The sequence below is a fragment of the Monodon monoceros genome, unplaced genomic scaffold (genome assembly GCF_005190385.1).
Source record: "Monodon monoceros isolate NGI ecotype Baffin Bay Population unplaced genomic scaffold, NGI_Narwhal_1 Super_Scaffold_18, whole genome shotgun sequence".
NCBI classification, from domain to species: Eukaryota; Metazoa; Chordata; class Mammalia; order Artiodactyla; family Monodontidae; genus Monodon; species Monodon monoceros.
The window spans coordinates 60,407,606-60,434,558 of record NW_021703774.1 but is presented as its reverse complement, the minus strand read 5'-3'; the positions used below and the strand labels follow the sequence as shown (position 1 = coordinate 60,434,558).

General features: G+C 43.2%; 1 protein-coding gene across 3 annotated transcripts in view; it reads right to left on the bottom strand.

Annotated features, from left to right (window-relative positions):
- Positions 1 to 26,900, bottom strand: part of ILDR2 (immunoglobulin like domain containing receptor 2) — a 58,998-nt gene extending 32,098 nt beyond the window's left edge. For all 3 annotated transcript variants that reach the window (XM_029230737.1, XM_029230735.1, XM_029230736.1), the window contains exons 1-3: positions 26,749 to 26,900; positions 10,504 to 10,836; positions 9,521 to 9,640 (exon numbers count right to left, since the gene is read on the bottom strand). In XM_029230737.1, coding sequence (XP_029086570.1) covers positions 9,521 to 9,640; positions 10,504 to 10,836; positions 26,749 to 26,794 — 499 coding nt within the window. In that variant the 5' untranslated portion in view covers positions 26,795 to 26,900. The remainder of the gene's footprint in view (positions 1 to 9,520; positions 9,641 to 10,503; positions 10,837 to 26,748) is intronic.
- Positions 26,901 to 26,953: the final 53 nt, after the last annotated feature.

Sequence of the window (26,953 nt, the reverse complement as noted above, 5' to 3'; positions counted from 1 at the left end):
AATTAGAATGCCAGCTGACACCCAGGGTGCAGCAGGTGAAGGTGAGCTGAAACTAATTTGATCCCAGCTCCTCTGGATCTTCTGTTCTCTTCAATCAAAAGGAGAACTTTCCAGGTGATCATCTCTAAAGATGGGGTGACCATCATACCAGTATGCCTGTTGTCGTGACATAAATTAGTAAAAGTCTCCCCTTTTCACTCTCAAGGGTATTCTAATTTGGACAATAAATGGTAAGGTCACACTATCAAAAGTCTTTCCAGGCCCATCTAGATCCTAATCCAAGTCTTAGGTGCTCCCCAAACCCTTCCAGACTTCATCAAATGGCCTCTGTGACCTAATCCTTGTATTTAGGTTAGGTAGTAAACACCCTGTAATTAACTGAGAAACGGGGGCTTCCAACAGCTACCAAAACATAGCAACCAAAAGTCGGCATGCTGGGGCAGAACACCCTGAAACCCACTAGCGGGAAGATTCCCACAGGGCTGATTAGGGTCACCACTCGCAAGGCACTGCACAGATGTCACTGAGAAAACATGAATCTATTAGTAATAGGATTGCCAATTAACAGATGGCTCATTAAAGCCTCTGCCCATGGAATGGGCTAAAAGAAAATCAGCTCTCTAGGAGGAGTCCCGGAACACAGAATTCCCTGAAGAGGGTTCCCTCAAATTAGGGATGACATCCTGGCAATGAGATGTGGGGTATAGGAAACGGTAGGAGAAGGGAACTGACATTTACTGAGTTCGTATTCTGTGTTATTTAATCCTCATACTAGGTCTTCCATGTGACTTTCATTTTCCCTCCCCCATTTTTACGGATGAGGAAACCGAGACTCGTCAACATTGACTTACTGAAGGTTATATTGATGCACTGAGTCCACAGATATCTGACCCCAAAGCCCGTGCTCTTCACAGTGGATCTTATCCAGTAACCAGATTGACCTTTGGTCAAGATCAGCGTTTTGCAACCTTGGCACTATTCACATTTGGGGCCAGATAATCCTTTGTTGGGGGTAGGAGGGCCGCCCTGTGCGTTGTAGAATATTCAACAGCCTCCTTGGTCTCTATCCACTAGATGCCATGGTACCCCACAAGACGGGACAACCACAATGTTTCCAGACATTGCCAAGTATCGTCTGGGTGGGGGTCCAAAGAGGCCCCTCTTGAGAATCAGTAGCCTAGATATTTAATATGAAATATAGTTTTAATCTTTTCTTGTATTGTTCTCTCATTGCTTCAGAAATATAATGCTTATCTTTACCAAAAGACAGTAATTTTCATAGGGACAAAACAGTGCCATTTTAAAATTTTGTTTCTCACTGTGCTAGGGACATAGTATGCAAAAGAGACTGGTTAAAAGTTAAATCATAATTCAAATGTAAATCATGCTTGAAGCAAAACTGACTCTATCGCATGGTGCCTATCAAAGAGCAAGGTTGCGATTATGCCGATTATGCCGTGGAGAGGTCTGAAGGCCAGAAGAGGCTTCCTGCAAAGGGTAAAAGGCATGATCCCTAGTCTTTGGAACAACCCCAAACCCCACTCCACTGTTCAGATGGTAGAAAGTTTATTTTTGGCAGCCATTAACCAGAATCAGAGGCTAGTTGATGCCTGGTTGACTTTTCTGCCTCCACCTTCTCCTCCACCCCTTCAACAGTTTTCTGGTTCTTCTCAAAACCAAAACCCACAGAGGCATCTAGGTAAGCTCAGGGCAGAGTAGGCCAGCTGGGAGAAAAGCCAGCGGGGCTGAGGCCTAAAAAGCTCCCTCCCATTATAAGTTTTGTGCCCCCCCCCTTTCATGGGAGGCAGTGCAGTTATCTCAGGTCTTCAGGAAATCCGAAGATAGATAGGGTAGGTCCATCCTGCTAGAGGAATCAACTCCCCTTGACGTCTTTCATGTGAAGCCAAGACATCTGAAGTATAATCAAGTCTGCAAAGGAAAATGTGGGCACAGCCCAAATTGAAAGATATTCCAAAGGAGTAACCCCCAGATTTATGGCTAGAGTGTGACTCGGTAATTAATTCCTTCTCTCCCTTTTGCCAGGAGTCAACTTCTCTTTCTTCTCCTCCAATTCTTTCCCCCTCTTCCTCTGTTTGTAAATCTTTGAGAGAAACAGCAGCAGCCACTCTCAGAGATCAAAGTTTGAGCAGGCAACAAAGACCTCCGAGGAGGAGGCTGTTGCCATGGGAACTCTCTGAGCTGAAGCCCTTTTAATCGGCAAATCTCCTGGTTAGCAGCACAGGCTAGGGCTGGTAAAGAGGAAGAGAAGGGGAGTCTTGGCAACAAGTAGCCTTTCTGAACAGCCAGAACTCCACCTGGGGGTGGAGGTAGGACAGGATTCAAATGGAGGCAGCACTGACACGGGGGTGAGTGCCTGAGTATTTCTGCACAGCCATAGAAACAGACTTCCATCAAAAATCCCTAAAGCCCATCACAAATGCCGAGATGTCCCCTCCCAAGAATTCCCTGATTTCTTATTATGTTCTTAATGGCTTTTTAATACTAATGGGCAGAAAGGTTGATTTTAGACCAGAATAACACTTTCAGGTGCAGTATTGTGAATAATGTGATTTTTTTTAAAAAAATTAATGCATGCCTGTTTCTCCACCTCTTGTCTGGGTAATATATGTTTACTTCTGGATTAGTCACAGGAGGAAATGGAAGGAAAAATAGAAGCACGACAGGAAAACAAAGGTAATTCTGTGGCATTACCTTCACATTCTGTGGCATTATTCTTCACAGGGAATAATCAATCCCAACTTAGCGCCTACTCACAAGGACCTGCTGGGAACAAGCCTATTTCTGGCCTCCTGAAATAGCATGGCATTTGGCCTAAAAAGAAGCAGAAATTGATGAATTCCACAAAATATTAACACTGTGTGTTTTTGCCTGCCTGGCATTCTTTTCTTCTTCATTTGGAAACAAATGTCCAACTTCTCTTTAGGAAGCTGGTCCTTAACCCTTTTGCCTTCAATTCATATGGTTCATTTGGGGCTGGTGGTACCCTACATGCCACCCCGCAACAACAGGACGTTTGCTGACACTGTGGAGAGAGGCAGTTTATCCTCCTGAGAGCAAAGGTGTTAAAGACCTGCTAGGGGCCAGGTTTGCAGACAGCCTGCCCAAGAATGCAGCTAACACAGAGGAGATAGAGATTCTTTAAAACATAATCTGAACACTGGGACTCAGCCATGCTTGAAGCTAGGAATACCCTTGGACTTATTGGTTACCTGAGCCAAAAAGGTCCCCTAAGCCAGTTTGAGAATCTATCCCTTGCAATTAAAAGAGTTCTGAAGAACACAATAGTTAGCTCTGATGGTGAGAGTTTGAAGAGAGATTTTCTTCTTTTTCCGTTTTGTTTGAAATTTTTATAATAAACATACCATTTTTTCTAAAACAGAAACAATATGAAAACAAAACAGGACAGCAGTATTTGGGGCATCACCCTATACAGAGAATTAGTTCTGCAATCTGTGGATCTTTTAGATAAAGGCAAAATTATAGAAAGAATGCTAAAGCCATCTTGCTTATCCTAATATTTTGGACAAGAGAACCTGTTCCATGTTGAAAGCTCATCAGAGAGGGAGTCTCTATAATCTCCTTCAACCAACCATAATTTCCAAAAATTGTAATTTACCATTAGGAAAGTCTTTAATTCTGAACACTCTCGGCTCATGTCCTGTTATTCTTTTCTCGGTCCAGAGGCACAAGTGTTCATCCAGCCATATTTCCACTGGGGCCCTTCCCCTCCTTTATCTCCTTGGCCCTTAAAAAACAAGCTACCACATGACACATCAGAAAGAAGGGGTCAGGCCCTTATATTGTGCATAGAAAGAAGTAAGAACAAGGCGAGCTGCTTTTAGATTTTAAAACAACAACTTCCCTACTTGAGCCTTCCTGAATGGTGAAGTCCTTTTCCTGCCAGCTGGAGCTGACCGAGGGAACTTTATTCCTATCCAAACAGTGGCATGGTTCCAGGTTATAAACAGACTGTTCCCGCCACTGATCCTAGACCAATGTCTAATCTCAGGGTGGCAGATTTCTGGACACTTCCACCTTCTGTGACTGTCTTCTGGTATGGCCCTACGATCCCAGACATCTGTCTAAATATTTCTAAGGTACCTGTCACTGTCATCTCAAAGCACCCTAAACACCATGTGCATTTCTACCTTCTGAATCATCAAAAAGAGACTAAAGAGTGTTCAGTATAGTGTTTGCATTTAGTGTTGAGTCAGCGGTTATCCTCCCATTTCTCTGAATCACATCTTTGGATATTTCTGAAACCTCTGAAAGAAGCATCTGAAGCGATCTGTAGATGGTTCAGATGTATGGGGAAAAGAAGGTGGGTCATGCTCAGTGGGGAGGTACACAATCTGGACAAAAGCAGCTATGTCTCGGAAGTGAGGGCCCAGGTTAGTGGTTATAGGCATTGGTTATAGGTTTCACCGAGAAATGAAATGAGATACTAAAGCAGATCTAGGACAAGTAAAAATCTTTACCTATGGCCTAAAGCAGCAACAACATTTTTAAAAACATGACTTATGCAGGGGAGCATTCTATAGCTTCTTAATATAGACAGGTCGTGTGGTATCGTGGAAAGAGATGAGGCTGGGAATCAAAACACTTGGGTTTGATCAAAGACACTCTTTTGGAAGGGGATAATAATTACAAAACCTGAACATTAATTTCTGCATTTGGAAAACAAGGGAAATAATGCCTGCTCTCGTACATTAAATTACAAGGTTATAATAGAAAATTTTTGCGAAGTCAAATTATTATCAGTGTACATTAATGTTAGTAGTAGATGTAGTAATGGCATCACTTTGGTGGATATTTATTGCTTTTTGGGGCATCTCACATCCATTCTCCCTTTTTTTTGTAACAGTGCCCCAATTTACTTTGGGGAATTAATTCTTCTCTGTATCTTGATGGACTAGCCACCAAGAGCCTCTAATCTCCTAATGCTAAGCAGTGGACACCTACCCAACTGGACCAGCTGGACTCTCTCTCCTGAGACTGATTCTTGAGTGAGAAAATGCAAGATCAGAAAAAAAGAGATGAGTTGATTTTTTTAACGTCCATGGAGCCCTAAATACGTTGTCTATTAATTCTTGCTACATAGACCCTGGAGCGTCTCTGGCGGGGCAGGAATGGTGCTGTGTTCATCAAAACATTTTTACTTTCTTCCTGGACACAAACAAAATAACAGGAGAAGTAACCCATGTCACTGACAGAACTGACCCCTAAAAAGTCCCCCATGAATGACCTTCCTTACTTTTTCTTTCTGTGCAGCCGGGAGCAAAGTTCTCCAATACAGCAAACTAAAACAATGGAGAAGCCTAGACCCCTACGCCATACTTGGAAGGGAGCTGCCCAGGTAAAAGCCTCCTAACCCACATCTGACTATGACAAGATGACGTAATGAACTTCTATGGTGGCAAGTCACTGAGATTCGGGGGTTGTTTTTACAGAAGCTAGTAAGTGTTACCCTAATATATTATCCTTTTTGGAGACTGATTTTCCAGCCTTTCTTTCAATTTTGATATCCTTCCAATGAATTCCTTTCCTGCCTAGGTTAGCCAAAGTCTACTTCTGTTGCTTTCAACCATAGTCCCGGATGGTTCTGTCACTAGTAAAAATTAAAATACCCAGATAAAGAATCATGACCGATGAGATTAAACCATGTTATATATCACTTGAGACTGTAGACATTTATTATATAAATACTTCATAAGTCAACAAATATATACTCAGCACTGATTAACATTTAAGGGTCACAAAGTAAATACTGGTTACAGATTCTGCCCATTTATCATTTTAAAAAAACACTCATTCAAGCTTCTTTATTCTAGACACTCTGCTAAGCATTGCAGAGAGAAAGGTGAATGAGAACTGGTTCTTGCCTCTGAAGAGCTCATGTTCTAGGGCTATTGAGAAGCGTCCGATGTCGTAGGGGAAATCAAGACAAATATACATGCAGTACCCGTGTGGCCACTCACATGAAGTCAAACTAGAATATAAGACTGATAAGGTTCTGTCCTTGACCCTTTCCATTTTATATAATCTTCTTGAGTGACTCATCTAGTCTTTCATGGTTGTGACTATCATTCATGACTCTCAAATCTATTATCTCTAATCCTAGTTTCTCCACTGAGTTCCAGACCTGTATTTCTAATTGTCAGCAAGACATCTACACCTTGGTGTCCCACAGGCCTCTCAAATTCCACATGTTTTCTACATCTGTGACTATTTCTGTTTTGTAAATAAGTCCATTTGTACCATTTTTTTTTTTTTTAACCAAACTCATTCTCCTGCCTCTCCAACCTGCTTTCCATACTGTGGCCTCTCTCTCGGTTGACGGAACAGTTGGCTACCCAGCTAGCTAGAAACCATGGTGTCCTTTTGACTCATCCCTGTCTCATTTTTTTTAATGCATTAGTCACCAAGATCCATCAAGATCAATTCCATCTTAGAAATGTTTCTGTGTTGTTTGTTCTCAATTCATTACTCTGCTTCAGAATCTCATACCCTTTCACCCGTGCTGCTGCACCTCCCCATAACCCATCCCTCTGTTCTAGCACTCCTCTCTAAGGCATTGTCCACCCTGCTGCGAATTATTGTTTTGACCCTGAGATCTAATTTCATTCCTCTGTCCTGATCATCCTTGAAGAAGAGCTCAAGTTTCAGCTCCTTCAAGCCTCCATCAATAGTTTATCCTCATTCTTGTGGAATTAGTCCTTTTAACCCTGACCTACTGCAAAAGACCACAGTTTATTCCTGCTGGCTTCCTTGTGAGTGAGCACCACCCTGTATGTTCTTGTAACCAACCTGTAACTCTTTTATCTCTGTCATGAGGACTGAATTACTGGGAGGTCATTTTCTCATTTATCAAGGTAGGCACATCACTCACATTCATCTACTTTTTAAACCAAGAATTTTAAAATTGAAATAAAACTCAAAAATAACTGAGTTGAACACCTTTTCCTATACATAAATGCCTGATATAATAACTCATAAAAAAATCTTCCACCTTCTTAAGGATATAGAAATTACTACTCCTAAGAACACTGATTGTATCTTTAGATGTCTCTCTGATTGTTAACAGTTCTTTCTTTATTCTGAGATGGACTCACTCCCTTTGTAACTTCCTAGCCACACAGACAGAGTAGGTTTCCAATCTCTCTTCTATACAATTTCACTTCAGATATCTGGAGATATCCCATGTTCCCTTTCCCAAGTCCTCTTTCACTAGACCAAACCCTCCCAATTCCTCCTACCATTCCTCATATTAAGTTCAGTGGCTTATGGAGGTTGTAATTAGCAAACTGTGGACTCCGTTATCTTCCCACTGAGGTCTTAATCTCCTTGAGGATGACTTCAGAAATCAGGTTGCTCTCCCAGTCTCACGTAAAAAGAATACCTAACAAATGGGCCTGCAGGATATAACCACCAAATAATTAGCATTTTTTAAACTGTGAGGGTACTTTGAAAAATTCCATAAAGGGGTGTCAAGACCAAGAAGACTCAGAATGTTGCATTTGGAAGTAAATACAGTACTTCCTGCACCCAGAAAATTCTCATAGATTTCAAACTAACCCCTTTAATTAACTAACACAACTAGCATGGCAAATTTACCATGCTTTGAACATTTCTAATTATTTAGAATAAATTTCTAATTAATGTGGAATATAGCAGAATTACGTGTTTCTCCTCCCCAAGAACCCTAGTATGTATCTGTTTATCTCACAGATATGCTGCTTCTACTGTGATGAGCTGATTTGCAGCATCCCCACTTTCCCTTTATGGTTCTTTTTAGGGTAACACTGATTTCTGTTCTTATCTTTTCTTCCATCATTGTTGACCATTTTCATCTGAGTCTTCCTTTCACCCACCCTGTGGTGCTGAGGACAGCATCTTTGCCCAAGTTGCTTTGTATGTTTTGATCCAGAGCAATGCCCTTCATACACTTCAGCACATCCTCAGACGACAAGGCTTTCACTCTATTTATTTCCCCACATTTGCAGATCTGGGACCAAATTATTTAAAGTGGCTTTTACCTGGCCTCCTTTTCCTGCACAGGCAATTACTTTGCTGCAAATGGTTGCACTGCCCAAATAACTGTGTTCACAATTAGCTAATTGCAGGCTCAATGAGCCACTTGTTCCTTCAAACTTAGCCATTAGAGTTGTGTTATTAGGCAGAAATTTATCTTTTTATTCCCTACAGAGTCACAGCAGATCCCGAATCTGATTGCCCTGTAGTCTTCTACAATGTCAATATAAGCCTTTTACATTTTTATTTCCTTTGGAATATATGTCGTATTTCCCATTCTTTTACAGATCACAGCAGTTAAGCTTCATATACTGGACTCATGTATTTGAGTAAACATGTATTTGAAATTAATCTAACTGTCTAAAAAGGGCTAATTATTATTAATTAAAGGGTTAATCATTAATAAATAATTATTACCTTAATCCATTTTGTAAACTATAAAATTAAGGCAAGCAGTACAGTTGATTTGTCAAAGTCATGATAGAGTAAAACTAAAAATCTTAAGCAAATTCCATTTTCTCCTGGGGCACTGAGTTTCCCACAGAGGGTAAAAATTAACCTTCAACCTCATTTGCTTCTAAAAGAAAGCACCTTAAATATTCCCCCCAAATTGTTAAGACCTGGTTTCTTGGAAGCTACAAAAAAATGTAAAATGGCTTCAAGGATTTACCTTTTATCCTACAATTAATGTTGTTCCTTTTCTTAATTTCTGTATGTTTTATTCTAATTTTTTTGTCCAGCCAACATTTATAGAGCACGAAATATGTGCTCAATTTTCAGTTTCATACAAGGAGGTCATCTCCCACTGATATTCCTCCAATCCACAAAAAAGTACCCAAAAGTAATGAGTTTTCATTTATGAAGAAATTAATATTAATAAGGATTAGATTATAGTTGCTTTGCGAATAACTTGGACACTTTTAGGGTTCAAGAAATTTGCCTTCCAATTAAACACTATTACGTCTCCCCCATAGCTCTTTTCACTGAGCACCTTTTATTATTAAAAGTTTACAGCCATCTTTCCTTAGGATTGTCTTAAGTGGAGATAATTGAATGGGAAAAGATTCCTTTGTCTCAGGAGAGCCTAGCACACCCGCGAATTCTTATCTCTCAGCTGTCTCTACCCTGCTTCAAAGGCCTCTGGCATTTTCCTCAATCATTAGCATATGTAAAGAATAAGAGCAGAGAGAAATCAGGGTTAAAGGTGCAAGTGGAAAGGAGGGGAAAAAAGTAAGAAAGCAGAAGAAACATTCGGGAAAATGGTAAAATGTGGGCCATAGACACCAAGAAACAAAATATAATAAATACAACTACTGCTCATAAAGAACATATTCTAAAACTGGTTTGTCTGTGCACCAAAGGTAAAGCCTGTACGTGCAACCTGCTAACACACGCAGGGACGAGAAGCGAGAAGAGGGAACAGTGCAAGCAGTCTAAGATGAAAATGTTACTGAGGGTTGTCACTTACCCAACACCAGCAGTTCCACCGAGTCCTCGTTCTTGCCCTCCAGGTCATCAGGGGTGGTGATGATACAGTAATAGAGTCCGCTGTCTCCCCACATGAGTTTTCCAATTTGAAGATCTGCATCTGTTATCACAAAGAGAAGGACCGGGTCCTAAACTCTGTCCTCTGAAGGAAAACACTAAACAATTTGGGGAGGGGCAGCCCTTCTGGGTGTCTGTACTGTTCTATTTCTTTACCCGGATGGTGTTTGACGAGATGTTTGCTTTATTTAAAACAAACAACGAAACAGTAATAAAAGCTAGCATCCCTAAGGGGTGAGAATTAGAGCGCCCCCAGAAACTGGTTTAGTTCCAGTCTGGTTTCTGGAATAGAAGACTGCTTTCAACCAGGCCTGCAGAGGCCCTTGAAAGCCAAGTAAATTCCAGAATTAACCTGGACTCCTGGAAATGAGCTGGGTTCACAGGAGTTCTTCAAAATTTGGAACTTTTCCTTGCCCAAAGCTGTAGGGAGCAGGAAAAAGGGTGGAACTGATGTAAAACTACCTGAGGCTTGGGCCATGGCATCTACCTGGCTTTGAAACTTGTACACATACATCCCTTCTCCCAGCAGAGGAACTTCTTAGGGAAGTCTGCTTTCTGAGTTAAGGAAAGGGCAATAAAGGCTGGTGTCAAGGTGTGAGGTATTTGACTGAGAAAGCTTTCACTAGAACGCATTTCAATTCAGTTCTGATAATAAATTCCTCAGGCTGGAGGTCAGGCTCATGAAAGACTATTTCCAAAGCTCATCTCTGTCTTCTCTTGATATTACAAGCCTCCATCCTTCCTCTCCACGCCATCCCATTAAAGCAATTTGCTAGGTTTCTTGATACTCCCATCCCCCATAAAATCAAAGTCTTGAGGGATTGAAAGGGCGCAAGGCTGACATCCTCTTGTATCTGGGAAGAATGGAACCAATCTTCCCTAGATTCAAAACAGAGACATTATTACCATGAACAATTGTGATCTCTCTGCCCCTGTAGAAATCTCCCAGGGTCACGGTCGAGCCCTGTTTGGAAGCTACCACTCGAACAGTCCTCCTACTGTCTAAACAATCCAAGTAGGGGTCCCATTCCAGGTTTCTTTTGCTGAGAGATTGGGCCCGGGGAGAAGACATGCCCAAGGATTCCCCCATGCGATCCTGGCAGTAGGACTTGAATTTCCACTGCACGACTGCAGGCTGATGGGAGGACGTGGAGAAGTGGCAGCGAAGCACAGTGGGCTGGAAGAGCATGGCCACCTTCTTCTTGTCGGGCACTGTGACCTGAAGGCCTCCAGCTATGGCTGCAAAATAGAATGAACATGTCCAAATGGTATCAGTGTCCTGGACCTCACCTCACATATCATAGGTGTGCCTTTCCACCTTACCTCCCTAACCTGTCTCTCCCCTTGTTTTCTCCATCACAATGAAGAGCATCAATATCTACCTGGTTGCCTTGTCCAGAAACCTGCCTTCACTCCCAGTGTCCAGCTGGTCACAAAGTCGTGTCAACTTGACCTCTTAACATCTTTAATATTTCCTTCCCCTTCTTTAACCCCACTACCATTGCTTGTGTGTACGCTCTCCTCATTTCTTGCTGATAATTTTGCAATAATCTCTCGTCTGGTCTCCCTGCAGGCAGTTGCCCACATGCAGTCCATTCTCCTTGCTATAAGTTCAGGTTATCTTTCTAAATCTGACTGTTATGGCTCTCCTTCTTAAAACCCTTCACTCATCCTCCATGGCCTTCAGGATAAAACCCAAAGTTCTTGGCAAGGCATTTAAGGTGCCCCATCAACTATTCCTCCTCTGCCTCACATCTTGCAGCACCTCCATTTGAGCACCAACCTGCGATGATACCAAACTAACGGTTCCCCCAAGTGGGACGTGGTATATCACACCTCTAGATCTTGGCATGTGATATTTCTTGTTTATGGAATGCTTTTTCCTCACTTCTCTTCCTGAGAAACTCTTTTCCATCTGTCAAAACCAATTCAAAGGCTTCTTGTCAAGTCTTCTGTGACCAGTCAATCCATTTGTCACTTCCTCCTTTGCGCCATCAGTATCCCCAGCATTCTCCTCTAGACATTTACTATAATAATTTCGTACTTATTTTCATGCCTCCATCAGACTTGTCGGGTCAGGTAAGGAATGTGTCTTATCTTGCTGTCCTGGGTGAAACCCATAGATACTCAACAGCTATCTGATAAATGAGGACAGTGAAGCCAGGACATATGACTTCAGGAGGAAGTGACTTCCTTTCCAGCTGGTGACCCAGCAAACAAGACAGAGATTAAGGGGAAAAGAAGGCTTTGAGAGGAATGGAGAATTTTGGATCAAAATCAGTAGACTAAGTTCAAAAGCTTTGAAGGGTAATCCAAAAAAGGGTGGGGGGAGACTAGAAAGTAGATGAGAAGTTTAAGTGTTTAAAAAGATCAGTTTGAGGCTTGGTGTCCAAGAAAGAGAGGGAAATTTCAGTGAATGAAAGCCCAGGGGAGTGTTTGAGAGGCAAAGGGCTTCTATGAACTCAATGGTAAGATCTAGAAATTCCAGGCAAAGAGAACATAACTTCTTCAGGTGAATGGGAGAGTTAAGAGTTTCTAGCTTGATCTGAGGTTAGAAGCAGAAGTAGAATCACGATGAGAGGCAGAAAAACGGAATATGAATAGAAAGACATGATAAAGAGGTTCAGAGTTGAATCCAGGAGCCTGCCAAGCCAGCTTCAGGTAGCTTGAGGCAAAGAGTTTCACCCTAGAATTGCAGGTGGACTTGAGACATACAAGAAAGGGCTAGTTTCCAGGGGAAGCCTACTGTTCTTCACTATTGCCCATGGTCCCAATGACATCCCACAAAGCAAACTCACTCTCACAGCTCAAACATGCACTTATTCATGAAACTGTCTTTATAGAAGCTCTCTTAACAAGGGCAAGATACCATATTTGTACCTACTTCTGAGTTCCAGACCAGTGCCTCTCTTCCATGAAAGCACTGTGAAAACTAGGTTCTAATTCCAGTGCCTCTCTTCCATGAAAGCACTGTGAAAACTAGATTCTAATTCCTGTTAGGAAGAAAAGGTTTCTGCATTCTATGGAACTGGGAAGAGAATGCAACAGAATATTTGAGATTTAGTGTTTCGAACCTAAGTGCTCGATAGCTACTATGGAATAAATGAAGGAATGGGTGAGCAAATGAATGACTATTAACATGGGAATTTCTGGGACTTTGCAGAGAAAACGGGTTAAATGACTTATAAACAGCATAGTATAGTAAGAGAGCATTGGCATCAAAAGATAGGGCTTTGAATCTCATCTGGCCATTGTACTAATGGTGAGACCTTAATGAAGCCTCTTAAGCAATACTCACCTGTAAAATGAGCCTCATATTCCTTACTCAACAGAGTTGTTAACAAACCTTCTCTCTCTCTCTGGGTGCCTGCAGAGAGTGAACTCTGTAACAGAGAACCTTGACCATGACCAGTAGAGGGGAGATCTCAAATGCAAATCCTACCTCACCTTTCCTGCCTTTTGCCTCACCTCCCATTCTAAGGCTCCTGAATCTCGATGAACATCCACCACTAATAGGTTTGATTACAGCCAAATTATGTAGATCAGCCCCACTGAGGGGCAAATAATTCCTAGAAAAGAACCCCAGTTCAGAAAAGAACCCTAGTTCCCAGGCTCCACTGCTTCCCTTCACCACCCCCAAATGTTGGTGTGGCTGATTCCACTCTTTCCAACTCACACACCTGGATGAGGAAAAGGCTTTTCTTTTTTTTTTTTTAACAGTTTCTCCTTAAATTCTATTGCATTAATTTTTAACCTTGTAGTTCTTCTTCAAAACCTTATTCACGCTCCAGTTTTCCAGGTAACAAAATGGGACAGAGAGTTGAAGTGTCTTCAGTTAGCAGTGGTTGAGACTGGATAACCAATCACAGGCATTGTTCCCAGCACAATGCTCGGTAGTTGACCAACCACCTTTCTTCTCTGCTACCTGTCCAGGCTCTTCCTGGGAAATCACATTTCCTTAGCATTCCGAGATAAATGAAACCAGCAAAGGAGGCAGGTGCAGACAAAAGTGTTGGGGGGGAGGGTTGTTTTTGGTTTTTTTGAGAGAGTTAAGTATGGGGTTTTCTTCATTAGATGATTACTAAGAATAACCTCCTCCTCAGCTCTGTTCTCTGTTAATGGATTAGCTACTTGACCAAGCCATTCAGCTCCCTTAATTATTATTTTTTAAAATTGTGCACTCCCTTAATTATTAATAGAGGTTAGTCAATTCACAGCTTCTATGACACACACATAAGTTCATGTTCCAAAGAATAAAGAATATGTTTTCAGAAACATCTGCCTCTTTACAGCATGATAATTAAAGGCATGGATTTTAGAGTGAGTCCTAAGTCAGAATCCAAGCCCTACCACTTCCTAGCTGCATGACATAAGGCAAATTACTTAAGTCTTACGACTTTCAGTTCCCTTACTGGTAAAACCAGAATAATAGTAACTATCTTATGGAGCTGTTTGAGGGTTAAATAAGATTTTATCCTGGGCTTCCCTGGTGGCGCAGTGGTTGGGAGTCCACCTGCCGATGCAGGGGGCACGGGTTCGTGCCCCGGTCCGGGAAGATCCCACATGCCGCTGAGCCTGCGCGTCCGGAGCCTGTGCTCCGCAACAGGAGAGGCCACGACAGTGAGAGGCCCACGTACCGCAAAAAAAAAAAAAAAAGGATTTTGTCCTAAGCACTTAGGATAACACTGGTATACAGTAAGCACTCAATAAATGTAGCTGTTGCTGCTCCTGGAAGCTGGAAACCGAGGGTACCCTGAGTGTATGTACACATACACAGAGATGTATACATATGCAGGTATAATGGAAACCTTGGGAATCTAAGCTAAGGATAGATCTGGATAGCTGGAGAGGACGGATCTAGGAATTTCAAGGAAATGTCAGTTTATTGGATCTTTGAGGACCATAAAAGTGAAGAGTTAGAAAGCTGAAGATGCCAATCCCTGTGTTAGCTCTAGAAGCATCAAAATGTAGGATGAATGCCACGCAGGTCCCAAGCCTGCCCAGGCCAAACCTATTAGGAACCCCATTCCCACTGGAGGGTAAGGTCTAGAATGCTCTTCTGGCCCTAACCCTGGGTTCTGGGCGAGGGCAGGGGTTTCTACACCCACTGAGCCACATGTCTTTCCCTCAGCCCGTGTTTATGTGAGACTGTGTTTCCACCTGATTTGCAATCCACTGGTACCAAAGCCTTACCCTGAGTTCCATTCTGCTTGCCTGGGCTCTGATATAAGCCCTTCTCCTGAGGATTAGGTTTTGTTCCCTATATCCTCACACATGACTGATCCATATCTGAAACTGTAACCTTGCTATCCACCCAACTTCAAAAACTACCTCTCATGGGACACCCACTCCTACCCCAGATCGGGCCCTTCAGAGATAGTAGCTAATTTGGATGAGGACCAAGATTGACAGTTCCCCAGGGACACTGAGATTTGGCCTGGGAACACCCTCCCTCTGACTCCAATTCCCAACAGATCTGCCCTGGGGCTAGGTTAGTATCCTGAACTTGGGTCCCACCTCTTATAGATTTTTTTTGTTTTTCTATGTTACCACCTGTCAGATGCCAAAAACCTAGTACTTCTTATGCTAGAGTCTATACAGGCTAATAAGAATACCTTTGAATGCCAGGTAAATAAATTAAAATTTTTCAGCCTCTCTGTAATGTTCACCTGTGCATTTGATCTAAGAAATCTTATTCTCCCGTGGTTCCAACTACCCGTTATGTCTCAGACCCTCAACTTCATAAAACGTCATCTGCACGTTTAACAGATACTTCAAATTAAACATATCTAAACTTTGTTCATCATCTTCTCTTTTCCCACCTCAACTCTTGCTTATAAACCAGTCTTTCTTGTCTCCCTAGCTCTTTTGCCAGTATACTCACTGTCCTATCATCGTAGATAGAACTCATAGCTTTGATCATCTCCTCTTTGGCTCTAACCATATTCAGTGGCCACTAATTCTAAATCTCTCTCAAATTTGACCCTTCTCTTTTCCCATGGTCACTCCTAGTGGGAATAAATCAAGTTTCTATTCCTTCTACCAGGAAGTGATTATGAAACACTTACTGTATGTTAGAAATTGTATTAAGTGCCATTCATGGAGTATCTTAATAAATTCTCTCCAAAAATCCTGTAAAGTAGGTATTATCATTACACCCAATTTACAGGTGAAGAAACTGATCCTCAGAAACTGTATGTATCCTGCCAAACACCTGAGGGTTAGCAAGTGACAGATTTGAACCCAGGCTGACTGGCCCCAAAGCTCTTACTATCACTTTACACAAGTCCTCATTATATTTTTGGTTTTATAATAGCCTCTTCAGTGGTCTCCCTACTTCCAGCCCAATGTACTCTCCACATTTTTTCTATCTAGAATATTCTTTTTTTAAAAGACAGATCGAATCATGTCAGGCTATAAGGCCTCCAATGATTTCCCATTCCTTTTAGGATAAAACCCAAATGCCTTGACACGGCATGTAAGGTCTTCTCCATGATTTGGGCCCGTGCAAGTTCCAGGCATACTGAGATGTTTTCCATTCTTTGACTATAAATATGTTATTCTCCCATCCTGGGGAAACATCAGGGCATGTAACTGAGGAGTTTCTGGGAGGTAGACTGAAAGAAGCACTGAGTGTGTGTCATGCACACACATGAACAAACACGTGCTGGCACAATAGGAAGGCTGGGACTCTGAGTCCAGGCAGGGGTGACACCATAAGGGACTTGTGTTTTTAAGCTCTTATAAGAACATTTACAGGAGTATGGAAAGAATCCATGTTTCATCCTACAAAATAAAGCAAGTATCCCAAAAAACTGGAAAGAGTGAAGTAAGTGAAGTATGTCCTATATCATACTATATAGAACACATCTGTAAAAATTAGGATTCCTGACTGAAAGAAGCACCAGAAGACATATTGAAGATTGAAGGTCACAGGTGGTTTTCTACATTTGCAGAGGAGGGAGTCATCATTCTTAGACCACCAGACCATTCCTTCTGTTTTTATTGTTCCCCTGATCCTCAGGAAAACCGCCCTTGGCTATCTAATACAAATTCATTCAAAAACATGTTTTAAAATACAATGTTACATTCTGGGAACATAGATTTAAAAGACCAGTCTCTGAGCTTGAGAAATTCAATATAAACTTGGTTTCTAACTCTAAGGTCCCTGAGGGCAAGGACCAGGATTGGTTGATTCTGTACCCTCAGTATACAGCAAGCTCTATTTTATGGAATGAATATGTGGAATGAACAAATGAACAAGTGAATCTGAAGGGCCTTTCTTAGCAGGTGGTCCTCAGTGCAGAGAATGGATTCTGGTCAATAACTAGGAAAGCTGCCTAAAAGTAGAGTGATGAGTGACAGCTCAGAGCATCAGCTCCCATCTCAGCTAGTCACCAGGGGTACCAAGTCACCAGGCCAGGGAGGATCAGCTCCAAGTGCAGACAATGTCTCACTGCATGTGGCAAAATAAGTTCCTGCCCCAATTCTCATGTAAAGAAAAGGATTCTATACATGACGAATTGTGTTCTTGCAAGGATAACAAAAGCAGTCTCTACAGAAATGCCGTTCTTATTTTAGTACTTTCATTTTTTTCAAAGCAAGTTCCTTTTCCCCACTAGTTGTAAGCTATTCCTGCCAGCATCTTTGAGAGGCAGATCTATAAGCACAGCCCCATTTTAGAGAAACAAAGATTGCTGCTAAAGATCATGGAAAATTATCATCACCACAGACAGGCATCTTTAGAAATTTTGTATCAAGCTCACCCATCCCTTAACTCTTGAACTCCCAGAAGTGGGATTTGACCTCAGAATTGCCCATTCACCAGCATATCTTGGCTTTCAGACTCCTAAGTTTTTTCTTCATTCAGTATGACAATACACATCTTCCTTTTCCTGCCTTTAAGCTAGATCTTTAAGAAATTCATCTTTTTGTCCTCACGTTTTTAACATACTGTCCCAATTTCCTAGGACATTGTTTTAGGAACAATTAATGGGCAGGTTTTCTAAGTGTAAGAGATGAATAAGGAGTGTCCGAGCATCTCCACTAGGGTTTGGTCCATGGCGTGTCCATCCCTTAGTAGCAATGTCAGCATGGGAAGCAAAGCATTTTGGGAAATGATGACCCACAGGCTCAATTTTTAAAGACAAAACACAGCTTGAACCTTTTTTCCCCCAGAAGTAGAAACCATTCATCTTCTTGATATAGTTGGGTTAAATAATAAAATAAAAAAGCCTTTACCGGGCTTCCCTGCTGGTGCAGTGGTTGGGAGTCTGCCTGCCGATGCAGGGGATGTGGGTTCGTGCCCCGGTCCGGGAAGATCCCACATGCCGCGGAGCAGCTGGGCCCGTGAGCCATGGCTGCTGGGCCTGCGCGTCCGGAGCCTGTGCTCCGCAACGGGAGAGGCCACAACAGTGAGAGGCCCGCGTACCGCAAAAAAAAAACCAAAAAAAAGCCTTTACCAAGAAGAGTAGACATTTCCTTGCTGTTTGCCTATTTTCTAAGCCTAGTTCTCCAGCTTGCCTATTAGTCCTGTAAGTTACTCAATTTCCTTTCAATAAATTTCTTTCCTGCTTAAATTGGACAGAATCAGTTTCTCTTGTTTGCTACCATAGTACCTAATGGCTTGATCCATTTTAGGGTTAGGGTGACCAGATGTACTATTTTGAGATAATAAAAAATATGACAGCATTCTTGCATGTTTTCTCCCCAAGACTCCTAAAAGGCATCAGTATCTCCCCCCTCTCCATGGGGCTAAAGTAGACACTGGTGCTGCCCTCGCCCAGGTGGGCATTGCTCATGGCCTAGTTATTATTTGCTGCCAATAACTCTAGCGCTTGTGCACACAGAGCTTGCCATTCATTAAGCATATGTTCTGTGTGTCCCATGGAGCCATGCTTTCCCATTCTCTGCCACCACTGTGCAGATGAAAGCAAGAAGCATATCTCCTTTCTATCTGATTGCCTCGTCTTCCAGAGATCTGAAATGAGCTCGTGGGTAATGTCTAGCTGGCCCACATGCTGTTCCAATACAACTAAAGCAGTACTAAAAGAGGTCAGTCTCTATCCTGCAGGGCCAAGGTGCTTTGGAAGCTGTCCTGATTCATTCAGGTGGGTCAGACTTCTAGGATGGATCAGCCATTTGGACAGAGAAAGCTCCTGTATGAAAGCTCTTCTCCACTTTTATCAACTTGTTACCTGTATTTCCAGTTTAGATCTCTCACCCAAGCTCCAGACCCAAATATATAACTTCATTCTCCATCTGGATGTTATACAAGCACCCCAAACTCATCATTCTATAGATGGAGATGCTAACTGCCCCCTTCTTTTAGTAACAGAACTTCCCAGGTTTTAATCTGGCCAGCCAAGCCAGCCACATACTACATTTCCTAGCCTCCCTTGCAGCTAATTGTGGCCATGGGACTAGATTCAGGACAAAGGTATGTGAGGAGAAGTGACGCGTGTAATTTCCACGTCACCTCTCTAAAAATAAACTACTTGCCCTGACCCTCTGCTTTCCTTGCTTCTACTTGCTGAAGAGTAACTATCACTGGAGCAGTCTTGGGAGCCACATGTTGGGAATGGTAGACTCAGTCCCACTAGATCTCTACTGTTACAGGAGAGAGAAAAAAAGGAACAATTTTGTATGAGTTACTATATTTTAGGGTCTTTTTGTTATAGCATCTTAGGCTATACTCTAACTAATCTAATGAAAAAAACTGAACTTGTCTCTCCCTCCCTTACACGTTTCTCCTCCTGTATTAGCTCATGTCCACAAATGGCATCCCCAGCAGACCCAAGCCAGGTACCTGGAGGCATCTTTGATACTCCTGTCTTTCAGCCTCCACATCCAACCAACCCAGGACTATGGACTACCTCCTCCATCTCTGATCACTCTGTCCACTTCTGTCATCTCCACTGCACCACAAGACTTCAGGATCTCATCATATCTTGCCTCTCTTTCTGTAAGGGTCTTCTAGCTGGTTTTTGCTGCAAGTCTGCCTATGTCTAATCTACCCTTCACACTGAGGTGCAAATGATATTTCGAAAATGCACATCTGATCACAGCACTCCTTTACTTTCACCCTTTTAAAGACTCCCTCTAGGCATTCAGAGGTACAAGGGCTCATTTCAGATGGGGCCACTCTCTTCCATTTCTCCTGCACCACTAAATTCTCCAGCCATACTAAAATATTTGTACTTTTTGAAAAACATCATGCCCTCTTTTGATTGTTGGCTTTTGCACATGCTGTTTCCTCTGTAAATTTCCCTTCCCTCCGTCCCACTCTTTCTCTAGTAACTCCTACCTATCTTTCCGGACTTCCTCAGCTAGCACTTCCTGTAGATGCTTCTTCTTGCTCTTATTACAGTCATATTACCCTAGAGAATCACATCACCTTGCCCGAGAAGTTCCTATTTAGTCATCTGTCTCTGCCATTAATAACAAGCTCTCTCCTTCAGGCTTTTAAAAAGTCTGCTACGTAGTAGGTACTCAACACATTTGTTGAATGATTTAACTCAGTTGATAGATTGTATTATTTGTTCCCAGTTAGTTTTCCCTCCTCACTCTTAGATTGTTCCCTGGAGGTAGAGTACACTTACTACTCCAATGACTAGAGGCTTGGCCATGTGACATGCTTTGGTCAATGGAATATGAGCGCATGTGCCATAAGACTTGTCCAAGCAGAAGCTTAAAAGGCATTTGTGTGGTTTGGCTCTGTGCCCTCCCCCTACCCACCTTGAGTCCTCCACCATGAGAACAGCATGCCTAGATAGTGGCTGCTCCTTCATCCTGGGCCTTGGAATAAGAAGACATTTGGAACTGAGCCAAGTCCACCAATTGGCTACAGTTGACCTGCAACTGACTGCAGCTCTCATATAACACGAGCGACTAAATGTTTGGCGTTGTGAGCTGTTGAGATTATGGGGTTGCTTGTTGCTGCATCAAAATGCTGACTAATATTCCTATTTGGGGTTCATAATAAGTATCGAGAGCTTACTATTTGCCAAATATTGTGCTACGAGTTGTACATAATTTCATTTTAATTATCACAACAACCCTATAAGGTAAGTTAGCTTCCCCACTTTAAAGCTAAAGAAAATAGGGTTAGTATTCAAATCCAGGTCAGTTTGAGCCTCATCCCTCTCCCCCAACAGCCCCCTGACGAGCCAAGGGCAAAGGAGGAGTAACGATGCAGGATCCCAGTTGAATGTGAAGGTTCTACTCCTATTTTAGAGAACCACGTCCTGCAGGGCTCTAGCTGCTGTAGGAGAACAGGGAAGCAGCATGTTCTTCCTTGTTTCGTGGCCCATAAAGAACTCTAGTTATCCAAAATGCCTTCTTTCATTCTCAGGAAGCCAAAAGCCATCTTGAAGACCAAGATTTTAAGCGTACATATGCCACAGTGACATCCTGTGTAGCTCCTGGGTGCACAGTACCAGCCCCTAGTCCCAGAGGGGCTCTGACATGCCAGCAGTCTCTGCTGTCACAGGGTCACATCCACTGCTTTCCTGTGCCTCACTAGAGCACTCCTCATTCACTCTTTTCCTGTAGATCTTAGGATTTAATTAGAAATACTAAATGCTATTCTTTATCACTTCTCCCTGTAACATTTCCCTGAGCTCTATGAACTCTGAGCCTCACTACCCAATGCCCCATAATAGATACCATGTATGTTCCCTTAAATCAGGAGTTCCAGTTTTACCCACCTTAACCAGAAAATAATGTTTCTCTTGGATTCAGGCATTTGAAACAACCAAGTCATATGTAAGTCAGTGACACTATTTCTTATGGTAATCAATAAGATACCATAGACTTAGACAAGTCATTTACTCCCTTTTATGTGCAGGTAGGTAATATCAGCCTTACTTACTTAGAAGGATCAAAAGGGATAATGTCCATGAAAGCTATTTAACACATAGAAAAGAATTACAGTATCTAAATAAGCAAGAGCAACAATCAGATCGTACCTTTCTTTATATTCCTGATTGGCGATAAGTTGATATAAGAGCTAAAATAGTTGGAAGGGGTGAAGAGGTGAGTGTGTCCTGGAACAAGAAGTTGAGACTAGAAGGGACGTTCTAGGGCCATGTTGGCTAGAGTAGGATTCATCTCATCTAGCCCAAAGCACTTGCCTTGCTTCAGCAGTCCCCAGTATGACTACATTTAATTGTTCAGAGTGGACCGTATCCTGTCCACCAAGCACTCAGTGCTACTCCACTTGTTCCTCTGAAAATGGTAACAAGAGCTCTCCCTTCCCAGCTGCCATTTTTCATTCCAATCATATTACTGGTCGGGGAAAGGCTGAAGACAAATGGGGCTCCCTCCATGGCTCCTCACTAAGGATCTATTGCTTTGTAAGTTTGATTTCCAACTCATCAAAATTAAATGGAGAAAAGTTCAGAACCATAGAATCTTAGAGCTGAAAGTGACCTAAGATGTGACCTCATTCAAAAGATTATAATACATGCAACCCCATGTTCACTGCAGCTTTATTTACAATAGACAAGATATGGAAACAACCTAAGTGTCTGTCGCTTCATGAATGGATAAAGAAGGTGCCATGTATATTTTTTATATGCGTGTATATATATAAAATTTATATTTATATACATGTACACACAATGGAATATTATTCAGTCATAAAAAAGAATAAAATCTTGACAACATGGATGGACCCTGAGGTCATTATGTTAAGTGAAATAAGTCAGAAAGACAAATACTGTATGATCTCACTTATACATGTAAACTTTAAAAACAAAAAAACGAGCTCATAGATACAGAGAACAGATTGGTGGTTGCCAGACGTGGTGGGTGGGTGAAGGGGGTCAAAGTGTACAAGCTTCCAGTTATAAAATAAATAAGTCCTGAGGATATAATGCACAGCATGCTGACTATAGTTAATAATACTGTGTTGAATATTTGAAAGTGGCTAACAGAATAAATGTTGAAAGCTATCCCAAGAAAAAAATTTGTAACTATATATGGTGATGGATGTTAACTAGACTTATTGTTGTGATCATTTCATAATATATACAAACATGAACTCATGTTGTACACCTGAAACTAATGTTACATGTCAGTTATATCTCAATGAAAAAATAAAATTACATGCCAAAAAGAAAAAAACTGATCATAAGACCCAGATCCCATGGATATACAGTTGATTTGTGAAGAAGATGGGACTGGAACCCAGTCCTCAAATCCCAGGTCAGGGTTCTTTCCACTAACCAAGTCCTGGTACTAATGCTACTAATGCTATACTAAGCACTAGGTACTTGAACTAAGACCACAGCATGGTACTAGCATAGTGTTGCACTAGGACTACTAGAACTAATACCCAAATCTGTATAAACTAGACATTCAGCAGAATCATGAATCTAAAGAGTAATGGGGATACTGAAACAACCCCCCTCTCCTAGTCTAGAGAGAAGCACCCAGGCTGAGCATGGTGGGACATGGAGAGGGCTGTGACAAGATGCTGGAAGAAGATGCTCCAGTATGAAAAAGGTCTCTTCCGTGGAGGAAAGTAGAACAGAGGAGGGAGAAAAATTGAAAAGCATACAGGATCGGAAAGGAGATATGGAAATTAAGGTGTCAGGAATCTCTAAAAGCAACTCTTCCTTCTCCAGGGCTAATTACACTTTAACCCTCCATACCCAAGCCCATCCTCTCATGGTCACCACGCATCTACCTGAATGCAAACCAAACCAGCCACTGTGTCTGGATACCTCCCTGCCTGCTGCAGGCTGGGTTAGAAGCCACCATGAGGCACCCACAACAGTTAGTGCAGATCTCTATCATGGCCTTTGTACAGGGTGTTCCATAACTGTGTGATCACAGTTCCATCACCGGAGTCTCCACCATCAAACTGTAAGCTCCTTGAAGGCAGGGCTGTCTTATTAACCCCAGCACAATGCCTGGATGTGACAGTAACTCAGCAGCTGACTGTGCGTGAATAAATGTATTAACTCAGCCATCACCTCTTTGGGAGTTTGTTTCCGAGCTGCTCCACTCCCACCCCAGGTTTCAGGCACGTATGCCTCATCCGTGCTCTCGTAGCACCTGTGCGGCTCTCATGGCTCTTATCATAGGACCTCTTACCTCCATATCAAAATTACCTGAAAACTCATTTGAGTCACTGACTAGACTGACAACTCTTTGAGGGCAAGGACTGTGTCTTTTCTCTCTTTATTCTCAGCACCTATCATAATACTTAGAAACCACAGGAATTCAATACAGACTTGGAGAAAGGATGAATAAATGAATGAATACAACCAAAAGGGTACCAAAAGAAATGCTAATAGAACAAGCACTCTTCGTCACAGAGAGACCCACAAGAGTCTCCAGGAAGACGAATTGCCTGCTCCCAGAGTGTCGCCACAGCTCTGGCGTTTCTTGCTGCCAGGAAGGGCTGAAACGCCATCCATATTCAAGAACAAAGACAGAGTGAACCCTCCTCAAGTCCTATTGCTAGATGGCACCTGTTGCTAAAACAGCAGCTGGTAAGCATCTTGTTTTGTGCAAAATGACAAAGACAACAACAAAACACTTTATTACAGGAAGCGGCATCACAATGACAATGAGAAATCATGAGGCTAAATATACAGCAGAAAAAAATACAGAATTTTTGTAATGAAGGACGAGGAAGGAGCTGCTAGAGTCTGAGGAAAAAAGCCTGAAGTGTTGATTAGAAATTGCTCAGCCTGCATGAAAAGAGAGAAACTAAGGGCGGCTGGGAGGGGAGGAGAGGAAGAGATAAAGAGTGAAGAGAGAGAAAGGGAGGGAGAGGGAGAATGAATGTGGTTTTTTTTCCTGGCTCTCTGACTCATTTTTAATCTGTCCTTTCCTTTCTCCCTCCCCTTCCACCACCCACTCAAGAGAGGATTCATTGATTGGGCTGGACTGAAATGTCTTACCTTTGCTCTGTGAACAATGAGTCTGAATCCATCTCATCCTTGCTGCTCCTCTCTCTTCCCTCCCTCCCTCTCCCCAGCCGCCATTGTTAGCTGCTTCACTTTGCTGAGGCTTGTCCACGGTGGGATGCGGGGGGAAGGGGAAACTGGGACCAGGGGATGCCAGTGGGATCTCTGGAGCCAGGCTTACTTGCAGAGGCTGGAAGTCCCAGCCCTCTGACAGCTGGGATGGCCCTGATAACTAACCTGTTGCCTGCTTCCAGGCAGGAGCAACCTCTCCAGGTGCGGATGGGAGAAAGCACAGACCAGATGAAGCAGCACCTCCCCTCAAGACAAAAACAAGCCCCCCCCCCCCCACACACACACCACAAAGCTCAGAGAGGGAGCTCAGGAGAGTGCAAACAGGACTGGCCCGGGGTTTGGGAGGACTGGGTCTAGCGCCCGCTCCAACACACACTTGCTGTGTGCACATTGCCTCTCTGGGCCTCCATGTGTATAAACTGAGAGGACTGAATTAGATAGTCCCAGGGACCATTTCATGAAAAGCTGTCAGCCATCTAGCAAGGGCTATATGTTCCCCTTCTGCCCCATGCCCTGCAAATCCCTAGAGAGCTCTGTTTGGGTATACCCCAGGGTGTCTGGAAGAGCACCTCTGACTTGGGGACCCCTCCCCAGATGCCTAGCGGACTTCAGGGAGGCTGTGATAAAGGTTTGAGGCCAAAGTTCCCCTCAAATATGATAATTGAGAAGTAGAGGCAAATTAAGGACGTTCAGAATCAGTGAGGGTGGAAGTAGAAGGCACTAGGAGGCCAGGGGAGTGGGGAGACATGGATCAGGCAATCCCTGAAATTAGAGATGATTCATATTTGAATAATGTGGGAGGGATGAACTCACAGCAGCCAAGAGAAGGGGCTAACTCTGCTGAGGGACCCCTCCCCAAACCTAAGCCCCGCAGGGGGCAAAAGCCAGTGTTAGGGACCCTTCATTAGGAATAGAAAGAAAAACTGAGGCAATCTATAATCTTATTCTGAAGCTAAGTGACATAGTGGTTTTGTCTTTCTTCTCAAATGTATTTTACCCTCTTTTAGTCACTTGCCTTAGATATTTTTATCTTGTTCCTCTTTTCCTACTGACTTGATTTTTCCCAGTCTTCAGTGCTCCCAGAGGGGACACAACTTTGTTCTTGGTGCTATTTTCCATTTTCTCTCCTGCCCTTCACTACCCCATCTTGTCTTCACCACTTTTCTGCTCCCTTGTTCCTCTCCTCCATCACTTGGTTCCACCTTGCTTTGAGTTGTTGCCTCAGACCCAGTCCAGACTACCCAAGCCTTCCTAACCCCTCCACCTCCACCCAAGGCAGGGCTGCTCTGTGAATCTCTCAGGGCTGCCCATTCAGCCTGGCCACCTATCTCTCAACCTCACAGATCATCCTGTGGGAACACGTGTTAGGAACCAGAGCCGTTCCAGACCCCAGGAGGGTGGGGAGAAAGTTCACCAAAAGGGAGGGGGAAACACAGAGGTCTCAGCTAGAGGAAGTGACCAATGCTAAGGCAAGGCCCTACCTTCTGAATATCTCTGCAAATTATCTTTATTAGAGGGTGTCCCCACCTGTTTATGGGGGGAGGAAGGCTCTTCTCTTCTATGGGACCACTCCCCAAATGGTACCAAATGCGAGTGGGGCCCTCAACTCCACAACCAATGAAGCCTCCATCCCCATGTCCTTCCTCATCCCCGCTCCTGAAGAATGCCCCTGGGGCTCCCGGCTTCTCTAGGGAAGGAATTAAGAAGACACTCCTTTACTTCCAACCCCCAGAAAACCAGTTCTCTTAATTAATCAGTTTCCTCCGAGCTTTCATTTTTTTTTTCCCAACCAGGCTTTTCCCAGGACTCACAGCATTACAAAGTCAAGATAAGACCGAGGAAGAACCGTTGTATGAAAGGAGAAATGCACACTGGAAAGAACAATCTCATATCTCGAATGAGTCAAAACACCTGCATCTCGATCCAGCTCACTTGATGCGGGGTTTCTCCCCGCCTCCCCCATCATTCTAACACACACACACACACACACACACACACACACACACACCCCTCCCCCCACTTACCACCAGCCTGCTAAGCAGCTTTAAGCACAATGGGGGGTAACTGGGGGTGCGGTGCGGTGGGCTAGGGTTAGCACAGTACCAGTACCGGAATACATATAAAGTTATCCGTCTCGGTAGAAAACGCCTCTTACCTGTTAGCCAGAAGAGAGCAGCCCACGCCAGCAACACCCTGTCCATTTTCCCCAACTTCCCATCCAGATTAAGGAGTGAGGGAAGTGGGAAGCGACAGAGACGGAGGATCGAGGTAACCGAGTGGCGGAGGCGACGGCGGGCGCGAGCGGGCCCCCAGCGTCCCTGGGCGCCGCCGCCCGGGCCGCGCAGGCGGGGCCCCGGGCT